The sequence below is a fragment of the Aythya marila genome, assembly GCF_965140915.1.
Source record: "Aythya marila genome assembly, chromosome: W".
NCBI lineage: Eukaryota > Metazoa > Chordata > Aves > Anseriformes > Anatidae > Aythya > Aythya marila.
In genome coordinates, this window is record NC_139081.1 from 1,929,435 (window position 1) to 1,949,356 (window position 19,922).

At 49.6% G+C, this 19,922-nt stretch overlaps 2 protein-coding genes across 4 annotated transcripts; both read right to left on the reverse strand.

Moving 5' to 3' along the window:
- Positions 1–1,186: 1,186 nt before the first annotated feature.
- On the reverse strand, positions 1,187–4,122 carry LOC309889530 (zinc phosphodiesterase ELAC protein 1-like). Its single transcript, XM_082782377.1, has 4 exons — positions 3,983–4,122; positions 3,680–3,853; positions 2,363–2,827; positions 1,187–1,780 (listed from the first exon to the last, which is right to left on the reverse strand). Exons 2-4 carry the CDS (start codon positions 3,834–3,836, stop codon positions 1,302–1,304), a joined length of 1,101 nt encoding a protein of 366 aa, XP_082638503.1. The 5' UTR covers positions 3,837–3,853; positions 3,983–4,122; the 3' UTR covers positions 1,187–1,301.
- A 1,391-nt stretch (positions 4,123–5,513) lies between these two features.
- LOC309889435 (NAD-dependent malic enzyme, mitochondrial-like) lies at positions 5,514–19,922 on the reverse strand. Of its 3 annotated transcripts, none has more exons than XM_082782282.1 (16): positions 19,787–19,922; positions 17,008–17,132; positions 13,090–13,223; positions 12,521–12,670; positions 12,032–12,107; positions 11,534–11,695; positions 11,087–11,190; positions 10,686–10,795; positions 10,486–10,583; positions 9,768–9,881; positions 9,568–9,682; positions 9,342–9,484; positions 8,593–8,695; positions 8,431–8,501; positions 8,054–8,152; positions 5,514–7,888 (listed from the first exon to the last, which is right to left on the reverse strand). In XM_082782282.1, the coding sequence occupies exons 2-16, from the start codon at positions 17,113–17,115 to the stop codon at positions 7,739–7,741; spliced, it is 1,737 nt and encodes a 578-aa protein (XP_082638408.1). In that variant the 5' UTR covers positions 17,116–17,132; positions 19,787–19,922; the 3' UTR covers positions 5,514–7,738. The 3 variants fall into 3 exon arrangements, with proteins under 3 accessions (XP_082638408.1, XP_082638407.1, XP_082638406.1); XM_082782281.1 differs by lacking the exon at positions 19,787–19,922 and adding an exon at positions 17,936–18,239; XM_082782280.1 differs by lacking the exon at positions 19,787–19,922 and adding an exon at positions 17,445–17,562.

Consider the following 19,922-nt stretch of genomic DNA (forward strand, 5'->3'; position numbering starts at 1 on the left):
CCTACAACTGCAAAACTCCTCAACTATAAGACCCCACAAAGCCCCACAATGGCAAAACCCCTCAACTACAAGACCCCACAACTGCAAAATCCCCCAACTACCAAACCCCAGAACTGCAAAGCCCCACAACTATAAAATCCCTCAACTGCAAAACCCCCAAATTATAAGATCCCACAAAGCCCCACAAGTGCAAAACCCCTCAACTACAAGCCCCCACAAGTGCAAAATCCCCCAACTACAAAGCCCCTCAACTGCAAAAGCCCACAACTGTAAAACCCCACAAAAGCAAAGCCCCACAACTACAACACCCCACAAAGACCCACAACTGCAAGACCCCAGAACTGCAAGACCCCTCAAAGCCCCACGATGGCAAAACCCCACAACTGCAAAGCCCCACAACTTCAAAACCCTCAACTACAAGACCCCACAAGTGCAAAACCGCTCAACTGCAAAACCCCTCAACTGTAAGACCCCACAAAGCCCCACAATGGCAAAACCCCACAACTACAAAACCCCACACATACAAAACCCCACAACTGCAAAATCCCCCAACTACCAAACCCCACAACTGCAAAACCCCACAAAGACCCACAACTGCAAGACCCCTCAACTGAAAAACCCCTCAACTATAAGACCCCACAAAGCCCCACAATGGCAAAACCCCACAACTACAAGACCCCACGAGTACAAAATCACCCAACTACAAAGCCCCACAACTGCAAGACCCCTCAACTGCAAAACCCCTCAACTGCAAGACCCCACAAACGCCAACTACCACCAACGAAACCCCGCAGAGGCGAAACCCTTCAAACACAAACACCGCAAACACAAAACCCCACATGTGAAACCCCAGGACGTGTGCAGCCCCACAAATGCAAACCCCAAAAATGCAAAACTCCGCGAATCCAAGCCCCACAGATGCAAAACCCTGATAATTCAAGCCCCATAAATGCAAAACCCCATCGAACACCACAAGGCATCAGCAGACGACGCTTTTGGGGCCGGTGCTGCCGCCTTTGGGGCATCTTTCCACGGGGCAGCCGCCTTTAGGGGCGACGTTTTGCTTGTTAGGGTTTGGCTCATCGCTCCCCTACAGCCACGTACGCTCTTTATTGAAGAAAACGGGAAGAAGACAGAAAAATTATACACGAGATTTAACTTCCCAGCTCAAAACCTGCCAAATTTGTGCATTTTTATTAGGTTTTTTATTCAAAACCTGATTTTTTTATTACGTTTTTCTTTCTTTCACCTTTCAGGAACCCACGGCAGGGGAAAAAAAGGCTCGAAAACGCCTTTAACGCTCATTTTTTTCCAAAAAAACTTGACTTTTTCAGGGGGATTTCGAGCGTCATCAAGTCCTCGGCCAACGCCACCTCTTGGCCGCCCAACGCCGCCTCCGCCTGCCTCTTCAGCTGGGTGACATCGGCGTCCCCCTCGCCGACCCCAGCTTTGTAGCGCTGGCTGAAATGAGTCAAAAGCAATTTTTGAGCCCCGCACAGCTTGGCGAAAGCAGCCGCCGTTTTTGGGGTGCTGTGGCCGTGCTCTTTGGCCTTCTCCTCCTGGCTGTCGTCCAGCGTGGCTTCGTGGATCAGCAAATCGGCTTCGCGGCAAAGCTCCGCGGCTTCGTCCCCGACCGGCCCCGAACAATCCCCTAAAATGCAGATTTTTCGGCCGGGCACCGGCTCTTCTAAGACGTCCGAAGGAGAAATGGTTCTGCCGTCCTCCAAAACGAGGGAAATTCCGTTCTTCAGCTTCCCGTACGCCGGACCTGGCTGAACTCCTGGCAAAGAGAGGCGAAAAAAAATCCTTTAAGGCGAGATTTGGTGTATTTAGAGCTGTCTTACCAAAAAAAAACACGACCTCAATGCAAGCAGCACTCGACAATTCATACAGCTCGTACAAAATAAAGCGTGTGTAACCCTATCGGGAAGTGCTTTTGAAGAAAAGTTACGTTCTTCAGAGGGAAATCAATAAATTCCTGCAAAACGCGCTGCCGTCCCTTCCTCGGCTAAGCCACAGGGTGCTTTTTAAGGCTTTCTGAGCTTGGTTATTCCTCCCCGTACCGGAACAGGCTGCGATTTTAACTGGCATCGGTGGTTTTTACACCAAAAATTCGGATTGCTGCCTTGCTATAAACGTATGAAAAGCTCTGCTAGAAAACAGAAGATGGAATCTGAATGGATTACAGAGCGGCGCAGCAGCCCTGATTTAACAGAAACCCTACAAAGGTGGCCACAAAAAGGTTTCAGCTGCTTAACCCCACGGCGTTAAATACGCTGGAAGCTGGAGTCATGAAGCTTGAACCTTTAAGCCTTTCAAAATTAATTAAAAAGAGGAAAAACAAGTAGTAGGAGGAAGTTACCGAGGTCTTTCAGTTTTTCTACGTTGAGTTTCCCGGGCCGGGGCTTCTCTTCCACCACGAAGCCGAAGGAAGGCACGCGGTGGAACAGGCGAAAGGCTTTCACCACCAGCTGCTCGTTGTCCACCAGCAAGTAAGAGTTTTCCCCGGGATCCAGCTGGAGAATTCTCCCCCGGGCTTCCCGGGGAGATATCTCGTCTCTCAACAAAGAAAAATCTTTAAATTCTTCCGCAGGGCACTGGTCCCGCGTAGGGACGAGCTCGTGGACAACGTAGGGGAACGCGAGTTGGGAGTGGGAGAGCTCCATGGTCCTCCAGATGAAGTTTCTCAGTCCGATCGGGCCGTAAATATCGAGGGGTGGCTTGGTTGGCTCGGGGCTGCTTTGGAGGCTGAGGGTACACAGCAAGCCGGGAAGCCCGAAAAAGTGGTCGCCGTGGAGATGAGTTATGAAAATCTTGGTTATTCTGCCTAAGGATCAGGACAAAAGAGGAAAAAAAAGGTAAAAAATAAACAAAAAATGGATTTAGCACGCGAAATGATCTCAAATAATAAAAGAAAAAGCATCCAGTTTTGATTTCAAAGGGCTTTAAAATGCAAGAACCTCGCAGTCCCCTCCCGATTGGTTTTCAGATGGAAAAACTTCGCGGCCCAGCTGAGTTTGTGGGTGTCCTTTGGTGTCCAAGCCCTTTGGGGGCTTTTTCTCCTTCTAGGGAAGTAGAACTTAAATTAAAAGGACACCACAAGCAGAGAGATTATTCCGATTACCCCGCTGTTCCTCATGAGGGTAGCCACTTTACGTTTTCCTCCATCACTTCAGGTGCTCTTTTCTGCAAAGCGGGCAGCCACCAGAACGTGCAGCGTCTCCCCTGTTGCAGTTTGCGGACAGAAAAAGGTCAGGGAACGAAAAAAAACCACAGTTTTTGCGTGACCGCAACCCTTGGCAGCCGTTTTACCATTTTTATCACGTGTTAAAACGCCACAATAAGAAGGACCAAATGCCTTTTGGTTTCAGGACGATTTAGGAATGATCACTACTTCGGTCTGTTGGCTTGCACGCTAAATCTGTAGTTTAAAACCAGTCTCTGCTCCCCGTTTCACCCTGCAAAGCCGAAGAAATTAATTCAGGAGAGCTTCGTTCAGAAGAGTTTGGTCCTCAACCACAATTCGGCAGCGCCGAGCGATCAGGGACTACGGCACAGCAGGTTCAGCAGCCGCCGCCCATCCCCAGATGCGCACGCGTGTTTAGTTATGCATTCGAGTAACAGGAGCACGAAGGGCAGAGTATTTTGCTTAGATCTCAGGAAACTTTTCGGCACTCACCTGCTTTCAGCTGGCTTTTCATCAGCTGGGTTTGCGTCCCCTCCCCGCAGTCGAAGAGCCAGCACTCACCTTCTCGCCGAAGCACCAACGCGGACGCCCCCCTCGTTGGAGAGGGATACGCTGAGCCCGTCCCGAGGAACGTTACATCCATCGCCATTTTAAACGTCTCGATACCTGAAAGAGAGATTTTTAAGTCCCCGAGCAGATGTATTTATACTGAGAAAACACCAAATGTTGTTCTTTTAAGGGAAGGCGCCTGACGTATTTGAGAGTGCCTTATTTTCAGGTGGGTTTCCACTTCACCTCAGCCTTCAGGCGCCTCAACAGTGCTGGGGGCTGAAAGAGCTTCAAGCTGTCGCATCCCCAGGAGGCAGATTTACAGATTTCTCTTCCTTTAGCTGAGGATGTTGTGGGGATTAATCCCTCCGAAGCTGAAAAAAAAAAAAAAAAAAAGAGAAGAAACCGGACTGGGGCCTTACGCCCTGCCTTTGTACCCTCCCAGCAGCAGCCGGCAGAGGCTGGGGGAAAGGCGGGGAAGCTCAGATGAGCTTTCTCGATAGGCAGGATCAAAGTTTAATAATTTTTCTATTTTATATCTGCGTGACGGGAAGGTTTCAAAGCCCGCGCCCGGCGCTGCCACACGGCGCTGCCTTCGCTTTCTCCTTTCAACCTCTCGGCGCCTCGCCCCGGCTGGCTGGCGTGAAACAGCATTTTCAGGAGTTTCAGGCAGGAGAAGGCAAAAAAAAATAATAATAATATATATATAAAAAAGCCACGGTGAGGGCTTTGAAGGTTCCTCCGGGAGCAACGCTACAGGTAGGGCAAGTTTTAATTAAGAAAATCCGCCGGAGAGGCGGCCAGCTCCCAGATGGGACCGCCTCTTGCGCGGGGAAGCCGGGCTGCGCCTTTGCCGGCCGTCCTGAGGCTTTTCTGAAGGGAAAATGAGGGAAAAACGGGGTTTTTAGGGCCGTGTGGTGACCGGGTGTGAGGGGGGGGGAGGGCTCAGCCAGCACCTCCATCCACCCGCCCTCAGCACCGCGGCCGTAACGGTAATAAAATGCAAGCCACGACCACGGGAGCCACCAGGCGACCCCCTCGGGCTCCCCTCAGGCTCCCCTCGCTATTTGGGGTCCCTTTAGTCCCCTTCCCGGCCCCATTCCCGTTCCCTTTCCCGGCCCTACCCGTGCGGGTGGCCCCGGCGGCAGCAGGCGGAGCCCGCGCTCTGTGGGGCCGGGCCGGCGGCGGGGCCACCCCCGGGGCCTCGGCGTGAGGAGAATCGCGCCCCAAGCGCCAATTTTGGGGGTTTTTGGGGTTTGCCGAGGGTCAAGCGGTGTGGCAGCGGGCTCCCAGTGGGGTTTGGAAGCTGGGAGCTGTGGGAGCGGTGGTTTTACGCCATTCCCGGCCCTGCTTGTGGCAGCCGGCGGGCCGCGGTTTCCTCTGAAGGATGCAAACTGCCAGGGGACACACACACACAAGGATTTTTCTCTTCATCTTACACATTTCAGCAACAATCCTTACAAATAGTCACAAAAATGCGCCTAAAACCTGGTAATTCACGTCAAATATCCCCCTCTTCCCCCCCCCAACCCCAAACGCAGTGTCCCAGTCGAGCGGATGGATGCCACAGCCACTTGCACCTAAGACTTGTTTGGTTTTATACTTTTTTTTCCTGTTAAAAAACACCTAAAGGTTCTTCAGACCCTTAAAGGCTTCAGTGTAGAGTGCTGTGAAGCAGGCAGATGTTCCAGAAAAACTTCTGAGAGAAAAAATTTAATCGTTTTGCTTACAGTCCGCATCCCTGCTTGGTCCCTTTTCTCCCTTTATGAGGGACAAAAATCAAGCAGACTAAAGAAAAAATAAATAAAATTTAAAAAAAAAAAGCGGGAGATTTGGGTGATTTCTACATAGGTCAAGCATTATTGTTGTAGAAGAAAAACCAAATGTAATTTAGGCAAAAGGGAATGCGTTTTACTAAGAAAATAGAAGAGCAGAACACACATTTCAATAGAATTACAGCGTAGAAAGGAGGAAAAAAAAAATAAACAGGTCACATTTAAATACAATTTTAGTTTCAACGAAGCAATAACCCTCCAAAAGTAAAGCCAGCCCTGGACAGATCAGGCTAGGATCTCACAAGCACTGCAGCACGGAGTTGCAGCGTAAGGTAGATGTGCCTAAGATAGAAATAATTTTGCTGTTTTATTTATTTTCTCAAAAAAAGTCGATCTTACCACTGTGCGGTCCTAACAGGATTCGTGTTTTTGTTTCAGAAAGGAAATATTGAAAAGGTGGAGAAGTCTGGTGCTGGATTTGCCTCACAGTTCACCCAGAAGGGGCTTTCTGCTGCCACGGTAAGATGTGTTTCAGGTCAAGGTAGCTGCATGCGGAATTAGATGTCCCTTCACCAGAGGCATTGCGTTACTCAACTTCAGCTGTCAAGCGGCTGTAACGAGAGCTTTGCTCTAGATTTTCTCCTTGCTCCAGTATTCAGTGTAACAGCAGTCCCTGCCTGTTACAAGCATCTGTTACGAAAGGGGACGGTGTCGTCTTAAAGAACCCAAAAACGGCAGCGGGTCCTCCTCCTGCAGTGTTCCTTCCTGAGCGGCAAGCTGAGAAGCAGCAATTAATTCAAAGCTTAATTACGGCTGAGGAATTGACCAAGCTGAGATTGGATCTATATGTTTTATTTAAAAATAAAAATAAATCGGAGATGAAAGGGAGGAGTGAAAAGCAGTTAAAGTGTGAGCTGACGTTCCCAGCTGCTGATGGAAAAAGGGCTGCACCTTAAAGGCAGAATTCTGCAGAATACTGCAGATTAGAGACGACTCCTGTTTTCCTACCAAGGGTCAAAAGCCCACTGAGGATGAACTCCTGGCCTGAAAAAAACCATCAGAGCGAAGAGACGGCTGCAGAACTTTTTTATTTTGTAAAGCCACGTTCGAATCACGGACTGAGGGCCCTGCCTTTGCCATCGGGCTCAGCCAGGATGCGAGATCAGTGCGTAGGGATCCTTTCAGCACTCTTCTGCCTAACGAGGACGGCGTCAGAAGAGGTGAGGAAGTGTGCGTTGCCGCTGTCTTTCGATCGAGGGAGGCAGAACCCCGCCGCCGGGCGGAGCTGCGCTTTCAGAAGGTAAAAACGATCGTCCGCTAAATAAATAAATTCCTTTTTTTGTTTTTTTTTTGTTTTTTTTTTTTTTGTTTTTCTCGGTAAGATCACGAATTTAAATACGCTAAAAACAGGCATAGCAAAAATAGATGAAAAAAAAAAAGCACTCTTTGTAAAAACATCACGTGTACGCGTTGGTCTTTTTCGTGTATACGCACATGGACAAGCTGCAAACCACGTTAGGTGGCGACGGGGCGCTCAGAGCCCCGCCGGACAGCATTTTACCACAGTTTGAACGTGCAAAACGTTCCCCCCCCCTCACCGTTTTCTGCATTTCGATAATCAGTCTTCTTTCCTCACCTAGGTAAAGCCTTCCAAAAAGCTTCCTGCTCTTTCTCGTCGTTTTAAAATCGGAGGCTAGGCCAGAGATCACGTCCAAAGAGGTACAGAGACTGGCAGCCAACACAGAAAGCCCACCAGCCTTCAATTTGTCGTGAGCCGCCCCCTTCTTTTGTTCCTGAACGAATTCTCTCTGCTGTTGCCACAAAGAACGCTGCGCGACACGGCGATTAGAAGACTGATTACGGAAAGCAGAAATGAGTGGTTCTGGAAATCAGCAGCGACGAGAGAGCAGCACGCACATGCAGCTACGACATCGTTAACCAAATGATTGAGCGTGGGGAGGGCTCTAAGGTAGAAACGCGACGTCCTTTTCCCAATTCATCCTCCAGAGCTCTCTCGATGGGTGCCGTCCTCCGGACACAGTTCACCGGACGCTTTGGGGGGAGCGGGGAGCGACCTACGTCAAGGGAGAAGGGCAGAAGAGCCACCGAAAGAAGTGAAAATAAATTACAGGACTCAACGGGCATGATTTCAATTGGTCTGAAAAAAAAAAAAAGGGATCCCTGCAGAGTAGGAGGTGCTGCCTGAGGAGCGAGAGCTTCTGGTCCATCAGTGAACCTTAGACTCCGGCCAGTCGTAGACATCTGGCATGAAGGATTCGTATTCGTAGGTCCAGACTTTGGATCGAATGTACCGGTTCTTGTCCGCAGGCTCGGGGTAATGGAAAGCCATGTTGTTGGCGTACAAAAACTCCATCACCTGCGAAGGTAAAGGAAAAAAAAGCACCGGGCTACAGCCACGCTAATAATATTATAATAATAATAATAATATTTCGGACTTAGCGAGACAAATCGCAAGATCTTTTCACAATTCCTGCGTGATCGGGGTCTGAAAATTTCCTTTCAGTTTGTCTTTCACACTCACCTTGACGGCGATGTAAATGGAAACTTCCCTGATATTGGACAGCGGAGGGTAAAGCCTTCCCTGGGCGAGCTCCTCGTCAGTCAGCTGCTCCGCCAGCGCCTGGATTAGAAGAGCAACAACTTCTCACCTACCAAATAGGGGCAGGAACGTGCTAAAATACCCGAGAAAACCCTGTTGGGGTGCTCTCACTACGAGAGTTTTCCTAAAGCAGGCGGTCAAAAATAATACCTCGGAGGTCAAATCTACAATCCGTGCCCGTAGCAGGTTTTGTTAAATATTTAACCGAGTTAAACCCATTTTTTTTTTTCCCCGACAGGAAGGAAACCGAAAGAAAATCCTCGAGTTTCAGCGAGATTAAGGTAAGCTCCCACGCTTACCTTAGCGGCCTCCAGGAAAACCTTATCACTAATATGCCGAACGCTGCTGAGGATGACGGCGAGAGCCACGCCTGCAACAAAACCATCGCCGATTAGGGGCCACCGCGCTAACTAGGGAAGCCAGAAAAGCTCCGAAGATTTGTAATGTTTAAGATTTAATACCTGGGAAGATGTAAGCGTTGTTTCCTTGGCCCGGTTTGAAGGTTCTTCCGTCTTCCAGGGTCACCAGGTCGAAGGGGCTGCCGCTGGCGAACAAGCAGCGTCCCTGTGGAGGCAAGGGAAAGAAACCATCAGCCCCAAAAAGACCAAAAGAGACCAAAAAGACCAAAATTAGAAGCCAACAAAAGCCCACGCAGTACAAACACGCGGTGGCAGAGGGCACTAAAGCACTGTCAGGCTTGCGGAGGAGCCACCTAGCGGAAGGAGGAGGAGGAGGAATAAAAACGTAGCGGTGATGGCTTCGTTTCCTTCCAGACTTCCTGGTTTAGCGAAAAAGTTCACAGCAGCCAGGATCCGGCTGCTCCTGAGGAGGAAAAGATGAAAAACACCAGCAAACCTGGTCCTGATTCCTTCCTCACGCGGTTAGATTTTGTTCTGCCTAACAAAATCTCTCTGAGACACTCAATAATCTTCATTTTAAAGCGTTTGCTACCGAAAGCTGAGGGGTACATTTCGTCCAGGGGCCGGCGTGATTTCCGCCTAGGGCTCGTTTTGGAGCCGTTAGATTCGGGGCTGCGCTTACAGAAAATAAAAAAAAAAAAAAAAAAAAAAAAAAAAAGGCTTTTTGAAAAGCCCCACCTTGAAAGTTTACGGTTTAAAAATAAGAGAGGAAATTCCCAGACAGCTACAGACACCGGGAATGCGAGGAGAGAGGGTGACCGACCGATTATCATGAAGTGGCCACCACGTACCTCTGTCAACGTATAGGCTTCCTCCGCCGTGCACTCGGCTTTCACCGTGGGGTTGCTCAGGGCGAATATGATCGGGCGCTCGTTGATGGAGCCCATCGCCTTGAGCACGTCGGGGGAGAAGAGGCGGCCGGCTCCCGCGACTCCTGGAGGAATAAATCAGCGATTTATGAGTTCGCAGGAGCACACGGAGCCGAAAGGAAAGAGAAACGGAAGCGATTGGGCTCACCGATGATGGCGGAAGGTCGCAGCACGTTCACCGCGTCGACAAACGTCTTTGGGATCTGCTCCGGAGCCGGGTGGGTGAACGGTTCCTGGTTGGAATCCACCTTTTGTTCTCGGCCCTGCAGGGAAAGGTGGATTTTAGCCGTGAGGACGCGTAAAGGAGGGGTAATTTCTGTGGTATTTTAAGGCTTGGTGCAGCCCTACCTGAACCAGCAATCCGTATTTGTCGAACATCCATATCCTCTTGTAGGCTTCCTCTGCTGAAACACCGGTTTCCATCATGGCCATGACGATGAGGTTCGCGATTCCCAGGGCAGCCTTGGGGATAAAAAGCCCCCGGTTTTTATTTTAAAGGATCCCAAAAAGGGCTCTGTCGTCACCACCATCTTTCCCTCCACGCGGGGCTGAGTTTAGCAGGCAGAGGGAGGTGCAGAGCAGGGCTGGAGGCTTTTTGCAGCTCATTAAGTGATTTTGTCAGCACCCTAGAAGCAATTTTGCTGACAAACCAAGGAGCACGGCGCTTCTACTGCCGCTACCAAGCGTCTGCTGCAACCAGCCACTGATTTAACTTCCTAAGAAAACCACGGCTTGTTCCTCCGTAAGGCCATCAAAATTAACAGATGCGCTTCCTCCCTTTCCTACCGAATCATCGTTTCCTGGTAAAATCCCCCTCACCTACGCAGCTCCCTGCTGCTTTGATAAATCCACGCAAAAAAAAAAAAGGTGAAAAACTGAGCCCTGGCAGGTGTCAGGCTGCTTTCGGATAGCATTTTTGCAGCAGCTACTCCCTCCTGTCGATGCAGAATCCTTTTTAAGGCACGGTGAAACGCAAAGAAACTCGAAGAATCTGCAGATCCTGCGAAACCAGGGAACAGAACACACTTAAAGTCTCTAAAACAACGCAAGATCTAAGAGATCTCACCTCTCCTGCTCCCAGGAACAGCACTTTCTGCTCTGAAATCGGCTTGCCCGTGGCTTTCTGTGCTGCCAGCAGCCCCGCCAAGGCCACCGAAGCCGTCCCTATAAAAGCAGGACAAAGATGAAGAGAGTTGAACAGATCTACGCGGCGGATTTTGTCCAGAAAACGTTTCAGCACGTCCACGAGGACCACAAAGGGCGTACCTTGGATGTCATCGTTGAAGGTGCAGTATTTCTCTCGGTATTTTCGCAAAAACCGAAAAGCGTTGTGGTTTCCGAAGTCTTCGAATTGGATTAGGGTGTTCTGGCCGTACCTACAGAACACGGCAAATCGTTAAAACTCACCAAATAAACGGTTATTTTACAGCAAAGCCCGCCCGTTTCTCTCCGGACAGGGGATTCAAAGAGCTCCATCTCCATTCCGTGCACATTTAACAGGTAACGACAAACAGGTCACAGAAAAAAACATTGCTAGAGGCAGAAATACGACAGCATCTCTTGCCATCTACTCATTTCTTTAATCCTGAAGCGGTTCTTACGAGGATGGAGTGTCCTGGAGTTTTCTTGCCAGCACTTTTGGCCGTGCAGAATATTCGGGGTCATACCTGTCTGTGATGGCCTCCATGAACTCATCGATCAGGTCGTCGTAGACCTGCGAGCGATCCCTTTTTTGGTACAGGCCCATGTAAAACGGATCTTTTAAGAGGGTCTGAAAGAGAGCACAGCAGCAGGGTGAATCGCTTCCTTGGAATTCATTTCCCAGAGGTCACATTTTACACCCTTTTCAAAGATTTATAGGGCTGCTCTATCTGCTTCCAGCCTGTATCAACGCGCAGGAACTTCAGCTGCCGCTTGAGGTTGGTTAAAAACTAACTGAGGTTTTTCTGGGATAGGCATTTTATTTACATTACTGGACTCCAAATCGCTTCCCCTTGCTCCAAATGTTCGGTTTTCAGGCGCTGAAATAAAAAATCTTCTCTTATAACACCAAAAGCTCTTAATTAGATATTTTTTACAGCGCTAAGTTTCAGGCAAAGCGTTGTCCAACTCACTGTGTTGTCAGTTCCAACGTCGATGCACACAGGCAAGCATTTATCTGGATGGATTCCTGCACAGGCCGTATACAAGCAGAGTTTCCCCACGGGAATTCCCATCCCGTACACCCCGAGGTCTCCGAGACCCAAGATCCTTTCTCCATCAGTGACAACAACAGCCTGAAAACAAATAGAAATCGAGCTATCGACGATTACTGAAATTTTATAAAGTTTATAGCGATACAAATTGTTTTTTTTTTTTCCAGGCAAATAATCAGGTATATTTGTACGGTTAAACAAAGAACACATTGCAAGGATTTTCTTTTCTTTTCTGGATTTTTTTCAGGATTTAACTCTTCAAGATGTGCCTTATCTTCGTTAGCTCTGGCTTGCAATCATCCTCAAACGACTGCCAAGGACGCGTTATTCAGCGCTTAGATTTCCCTCAAATGCTAGCCCAGAAGCCCTGCTGGGATTAAATAATAATTAGAAAGAAGAATCACACAATGGCAGTACCTTGACGTCGTTCTCTGGCCAGTTATTCACAATGGACCTGATGTGACCTCTGTCTGAGATAGAAATAAATAATCCCCTGAAAGAAAAAAGAAGAGAAATATTTTAAAGGTGACGATCAGAAATTTCACTTTGCTTCGTAAAACTGGATTCTAAACAGCGAAACTTTATTAAAATTGAAGCGTTGCCATCACTGACACAAAATATTTAGAGAACAATTCCTCGTATGCATTTCTGTTCAGTTATTTGGATGCTCTGGAACAAAACCACAGAGGAAATACTTTGCAGGAGTGCTTCTCTCTGGGAAAAGGGGAGGCAATGAAGAAGAAAAGAGCCCAGGTGAAGAGCAAAAACCCTTCCTGAGCAAAACGTGAGGCTGGCTGGCCTTCAGAGATCCCTTTCAACCTACTCTTGCCTCCAAATCCTCAGGAACCTCAAGGAAGAAACAGAAAACAACAAAAAATACCAGCGCTATCCATCTCCTGTGCTTACTTTGGTCTCCTGAAGATGTGTCCATACTGGGAACAGGCGAGGCCCACCGTTGGTGTATACACGATGGGCATTAACCGCTCGATGTCGTCTTGTAAAACCCTGTAGAATAACTTCTCGTTCCTCTCCTGGATTCCCATGATGTAGATATACCTGAAACCGAGAAAAAAAACAACATGGATTTCACAATTTTTACATTTATGCTTGCTTAAGACAAGGTGAAAATGATCGAAGCAAAAACTTCACGTGATTTCTTCACGAAATTCCTTCTTCTGCTCAAGCTGGACACGTGGATACACGTAGGCGCGTATGAAACCAGTGCCAGGATGCTAAAAACATCCCCTTTGACACAAGAAATGAGCAAAAAAGCTTAAACACCAAGCAAAAAAGCACTCAAAAATAAGCAAGTAAATAATAAATGAACCAAATGACCCCCCCACACACTTTTTCATCCAGCCTGAGGGATGCAAACAACCAAAGAAGGTTATTTTGGATATTTAACACCACAAAATGTTTATTTTCAGCCGTTTCCATTTACTTGCAGGAGAAAAGAAGGCCGGCGGGGCGCTTACTTCTCCAAGGGGTCCGTCATTTTGGCCAAATTCTTGTGGAAGCGTAAGGCTTGAATGTCTTGGGTCTCTATTTTGGGAGGAAGAAGCCCTTGCAAGCCGAGCATCTGCCGTTCGTGCAACGTAAAGGCCATCCCCTGAAAACAAAAAGAGAGAAAGGGCAGAAATAACTTGTCTGTTTTTTTTTTTTCTCCAGCATTTCAATTTATCCTGGATACTTTTTTGCCATTATCCACTCCTGGGACGTTCGTGGCTGGAATATCCCAAATGTTATCACACCAGGGTGGCTCCGGAGAGATATTTTGGGGTGGGTGCCCTGCAGCAGCTGCCCCAGGGCACAGATTTGGGCATTTGGGGCTCTCCTGCGTGGGTTTCCCTCCTGAGCACGGCTTTTCCTCTGCGCTGAGTCCTCGGGTGCCCTCTCCCAGATGTCGTTTCCCTCTGTGAAACGGGAGAAGAGCGACGAGATTCCACCGCAGATGTTTAGGACTCAAACCACAGCTGGCTCTTGAAACATTTCCCAGAAAGAAGGGGTTGACCAGAGCGTGGGGAGGTCACCCAGTCTGCTCCTTACGCTCACAGCCACAAAGAGGCTGCATTTTCCCACTTATTTGCACTGCTCCAGACCCCAAAAAGTGACCGAATCACCCTAATAATTCTGCTCAGATCACACTTCAACCCAAATCCTTCATTTTTTGCTCCAGGCAGTGCCCGATCCCTTGGGACTGTAACACTCGGCGACCAAAAAGCCTCATTTTGTCACAAATTCCGTTTCAGAAGAGCTAAATTGAGGAAAAAAAAAATAAAAACCCCATTTCTGCCAGGAAGAAAGAACAAAACCCATCAGCTATTTTGCAAAAAATACTCGCAAATACTTGGATTTGCAAAGTGTTTGACCCTAAAATACCTTATTTATTATTATTTATACGATATTTTATTTTTGACAACCTTCTGTGGAATAGTTTTGACGATACTGAGCTCAGTTTCTCCTTTTTTTCTATTATCTGCAGATGATTTGTGAACCATTTTATTCTTTTTTTTCCTAGATCTGTTTCGGTTTCACTTCCACATCCCTCGCACGAGATGCGAAAGGACTCCCTGGGAACGTTAAGCTGCACGAAACCACGGGCAACCCAACTTTCTTCCCCTTTCCCTCCGCTGCCTCCGAGCTCATCGCCATCAGCAGTTTATTTCTTCCCTAAAACAACCACTTCTCTGCGGAACACAAAATCGGAGGGAAAAAGAATTGAGGACGTTGAGCTAAGGACAGCTGGTAAACAGCTGCGGCATTTCTCCCATCCCTTCAGGCTCCGGGAACATAAAAAAACGATGCCGAAAGGATCAGGACACGAAGGAGAAAAGAAAAAATAGGTTTGAATTCTTTTCAGAGCACGCAAAAACCCGGGTGTTTTGTCTTTGGGGTTGCAGCTCGCTCCCTGCACAAAAAAGAAAAAAGAAAAAAAAGAAAAAAAAAAAAAGAAAAAGCAGCACCCCCAGGTGCGAGGTGTCCTTTCTCTGCCTACTCAGCGCTGACTTTCACTCCGATTAATTTCCACAATCCTCTCAGCAGCTCAGGAAAAGCAGGCGGCCCTTTTAAGCTGGCCCAGACGACGCAGCGGGCGCGTCTAGGGGAAAGAAACAGCACGCCTCGAAGACCCCCAGCGAAACAATTCATACGTGGGGTCGATTTTGTCGCAACAAAACCAACGAACTGCCACGGGGGAGAGGAAAAAGGGAAGGCAACGAAGCGCCGACAGCTTTTTAGGATCGCTGACTCCTGCTACAAAGAGCAAGCGGCGCTATAAATACCAGCCCAGAGGAATTCCTGTTGCCCACTAGGCACAAAGGTGAACGGGAGACCATTCACCTCTGGGTCATAAACCTTGAAATCGTAAGCATTTTCAAAAGAAAAAGTGTTTTATAGCGCTTTGTGGACTTCCCATTTCCTGAACTGCTTCTTTTGGCTCGATCCCAAAGTCCACTCTTGCACAAGGGATCCCTTGGAGCAAATGAACGCAGTTCATCGCTCGCACGAATCAAAGGTGTATTCGCTATCTCGGCCACGATTTCAAAGTTTGTGTTTATGGGCAGAATAAGGATTGGATTTCTTGGATTTCTTTCCTCTTTTTCAACCTCATTTCGTATCTTTGTGTTTGTTTGCTTTTTTTCCAGAAACAGCGGGATGCGACGGAGGAAGCCAGGCTGCACGCGTGCTAAAATCCGGCAAAAAAAAAAAAAAAAAAAAAGGTATTTTGCTATCATGGAAAAGCTTTGCTCACTTCTCCCATCGCTACGCCTTGAAATCCACGCTGAAGCTACGAGAAGAGGGCTGCTAAACCCATCGGGCAGCCCCTTTAGGGCCCTAAAACCTCCGAAACCAGGCAGGTTTTCCCTTCCTTCCCTCCCCCAGCCGCCGTGCCTGGGGAGCAGAAGAGCTGACGGCAGTTAAACGGGGGCGCACCTTTGGTACTTACACCTCCTCTGCGACCAGGAGATCATAATAATAAAAAAATAAAAAACGAGTTATATATTAAAGAGCTCCATCTCCTGCCACAGCTCAACCCCTTTTGAAAGCACGCACGCCTCCGGGAAGCTGATAAAAGCTGCAGAAGCAGCAAACACCCGGTTTTTATTTTTTATTAGTCGGTTTATTTTCGGCCAGCCAGCTTTATTACTCGATTTCGTTGAAAACGCCGAACCTGGGGGTGTTTCAGGCGCCCAACAGGTTTAAAACCGCTGCTTCAACAGCGGAATTAAAAGGCCCCGAAGCCACTGAGGTGTCACCTGAATCCCTGGCGCCAGCCATCAAACATCGTGGCACATTTCAAACAGCCACGGATGGCAGCGGGGCAGTTCCAGAGCCTCCTGCAATTGTTTGGCTGCAGCAGCAAGGGCGTTACGGATATAGCTCGCGACCTTTGCCGAGCTGCCCCGACAAGAAACGCTTCAAATCGGGAAGTTTTTTTTGTCCCCATCTTCAGTATCGCTTCTCGGGGACACTTAAAAATTAAAAAATCACCTGCTGGGAACATGCAGCTCTCCGTTCTTCCTTCCCCCTCGAGAAAAAACACCGTGCTGTGCTCAGAGAGCTCCAGTCTTTAAAAAAAAGAGTAAAAAACCCCACATTTAGCACCAGGGGAACAATAAGAACGGCCCTATTGTTTTTGCCTCCCGATGCCGTTGCGTAATCAGCGCTGGGAAAAGCTTACGGGGCTCGAAATTATTTCCACTGGCACGGCGAAGTGTTTATAGCTCAGAAAACTCTTGAGCTAATCCGATCGGGGACGAAACACGCCCCTCTGTTCTTCCCTCCGCCCCCGACACGCTTTCATTCAGCCGGCCTCCGACCTCTGCAGCAGGCAGGGAGAGCGTTTAGGGTGAATTGGGAATAAAAAAGCATCACGGGGGGGAAAAAAGCCTAAAATCAGAGGATAGGGAAGAAGAGAAATGATGGATATTAAAAATGGGGGATGAAGTGGTTTTAGTTTACAAGTTGGTTCGATATTTTCGGATTATTTCTGCCTCGGGGCAGCAAAAATAAAGAAACTGGGGATGGGGAGGGAGAAATTGGTAGGGAAAAGCAACCAAACAACAAAAGGACGGTGTTAGGAGTTCCTCCCAACGCAGGGAATTTTCATAATGCCTCTCTCCCTCTCCGCTAGCTCCATTCAAAGCTTATTTTTAGATGCTCTGCGTGCCCCTGCCCAGGGATGTTTCGCGTTGATATGGCTCCGGCCCAACTCCCGGCAAAAGGCAGGAGCAGGACGGAGGAGCTGGCGCTTTTTACAGAGGCAGGAATTTAAATTCCCTCCTGCCAAGTCCGAAACCCAACTCCCCGGGGTTGGTTTCACCCCGGGACAAGGTCCGCCGAGCTGGTAGGAGCTGGAAGATAAGAAATTTGCTGCCAGGGGTGCCACCGACCTTGTTTGTCCGGGGGTTTAACATCAAGGGTTTGCCTTTTTCTTTCGTGTGAGCCCCGCGCCGCGCCAGCGAGCAGGGAGCGGCGGCCGCCCTGATCCGGGAGAGCATGGCTGGGGGTGCTGCACCTGGAAAGGAGGAAAAGATATTAAAAAAAAAAAGAAGTTGAGGTAGTGAAAAGAGCTGAATCGATGCTCCTGTTCCCACGCCGGCTGTTGGAAGGGAAGTAGGTGTGTGTTTAGCGAGGCCTTTCACTGGATTTACCCCAGTGATAACCCCAAATTGCCTCGCGGCAGGCAGGGAGGAGAAAAGGGAAGGGTTCCCAACGCAGAAAGCGCACGATGAGAGGCGAGAACAGCCCAGGGGAACAAAATAACTTTCTTATCGTCTTTTAGCCGCACCATAAAGCCACGATAGAGCTGCTGCGAGCAAATATGGACCTGCTGTGCCCCCCCCTTCAACTGGATTCTTCATTTGTCCCTAATAAATACCCTAAATGAGGAAGTAAAATGCAGGACAAACACCGCACCTTATCGTCCTCTAATTAAATTGAAATCCTGTCCTTGCACCTCATGAGCAAACAGGCTCGTGGCCCGGATTCCTCCTTAACTTCATCAATTAAGTCTCTAATCAAGCCGAGCTGGGCTTGATTTTGCTTCGTTAACCGAGGCCTCGCCCAGCCCGGCGTGACACAAACCAGGCACCCTCCCAGCCGCCTTCATCACTCCGGGAACGCTCAAGCAGTCGAAAAGGATTCCATCAGGCAAATTCCAGCTCCCAACGCGCCTCCCGGCGAGGGTTTTGCTTCAAAAAAAAGGAAGTTTCCCATTCTCCGGCAGCGCAAAAGGGGTTTTGTGGGGGATGAGGATGAGGGGAGCCCCAAAAAAGAGGAAGGAGCAGGGAATGAGGCTGGTGGCTCCCCTAAACTGACCTGAGGCTGGCGGGGAAAACGAGCAGGACGCCTGGTGTGGTTGTCTCCAGCAAGGTGCCGAGCGAATGGCATTCCTCAGGCACCTGGAGAGCTGCAGATGAACTGGGAGGCGGCCCCGCTACCACGCCCAGCGGCCAGCTGCCCGCTCCGCAGGCGTCCTTTGCCACCCTCAAGCCTTTTCTCCTCTTCTTTCCAGGGTGAATTCCCTCTCTCGGCAAACAAAAGCAGGGAGAGAAATCCAGCACCCGGCTTCGGGGCTTGTTTGCAGAAAGCGCGGCGTTATCTGAACGACTCGAGCCCGCGCCGCTGGCAGGCCGCCCGCAGAACAAACAGAAAACGGGGCTGAAACGTTCAGCGCCGGAGTCTTGCCTCGTAAAAACCCTCCGCACGAATCACAGAGCCGCTTTCTGGACGTTTCGGGGGATGGATTTGCCTTCAGCATCACAAAATCCTCGCTCTTGTAGCCGTGGGAACCGCAGGAGCGGTACTTTCGGCTTAATCCTCCACAAAGATTTGGTTTTTTCCTGGATTTTATTTCGTTTCTCTTGCTGGGAAGGGTCCTGAAGCATTATTCCGGAGAAGAGGGACACGGATCTATGATGTCTGCTTTCTCTTTTCCAAACATATGGATTATTTTATATAATTTGAGGGAGGAACAAGGATATCCTCACCACCTGCTGCTTCCACAAGGGAATTCCTCCTGGCAAAGTAACTCAGCAAGCAAACAGAGAATCGGGGCTGCTGGCTATTAAATAAAACACCTTTAGTGGATGTTTTATCTCACATAAACTCGCCCACCTCTTACAAACCTCGGCGTGCACTACATTTGGACTGACAAATCATCATTATCAATCCACAAATCCTAAAAGGATTCTGGAAATACGCACACGGACAACGAGCTGGCAGCCCCGGCAACGTTGAGGCGTTCCTTCTGTGGCAAAAAAAAAAGCTGCAGAAAAGGATTACAGCAAGGATGAAAGCGTGAGTAGCAGGCACCCAGGGCCAGCACCTACCGCGCGTTTTAACACTTCCTCAGCTTGCAGGAGAAAAAAAAAAAAAAAAAAAAACAAAAAAACCTTCAAGTGTCGCCTGCGCTGCCGCTGCTGACTCATAACGCCGCTGCTGGGGGTTAGCAGAGGCTTTGTCCTCGGGCTGAGGCGTGTTTTTTTGCCTTAAATTAGACGCCGGGACCGTGTTTTTGCTCTTTTTACCTCAGGAGAGCAGCGCGGGAGATGCTCCTGGCTGCCCACCCACGAGTTGCTCGCGGGGCTCTCTTTGCATCGCTCCGGCGGATGTATCCTGCTTGCCACTAACTTTTTGGAAGGAAGAAGGTGAAGATACCACAAAAGGCTGCTGGGCTGGCTTCTTTATGGGCCTTTCGTGGCCACCGTGGGTGTTTTAGGGGGATTTAAGCAGCTGGACATCTCCGCCACCACGACCGAGGGGCTCTGAGGAGCCTTCACCTCACAGCGCTCGGTGGTGAGCGCCTGGCAGGACCCGTGAGGCTTCGCCCCGCCGCTTCTTCATCCCCGAAAAGCCGGAAAGTGAAAAAAAATAACCCCAAAGGATGGGAGAAGAGGGCTCCGGGCAGGCCAGGCGGCTTCCTCCTGAGGAGCCGCGGCGCTGCCCGGTTGGGGCCGGGAAGCAGCGGCCGCTCCTCGCCTCAGGGTGGACCTGGGGGAACCGGGGGAAGGTGCCCGGGGGGGGGGACACGGCCTCGGGGCCGCCCCCTGCCCGCGTTACCCCCGCGGCTGAGGCGATGCCCGCCCCGCCGCCTCCCCGCAGAAAAGGCCCCCGAAGGACGGGCTGGGAAAGGGCCGGAGGCCTTCCTAGCAATTGGAGAATCGTTACCGGAGCGCCGTCCGCCTCCTCCTGCTGCCCTCCGAGCGATGCCGGCCGAGGACCTGTGCCTATTGTGCGACAGCAGCTGCCATCCGCCGGAGCTCCGCCCGCCTCGGAACCCGCCACTGAATGCGGCCGGCGGGGC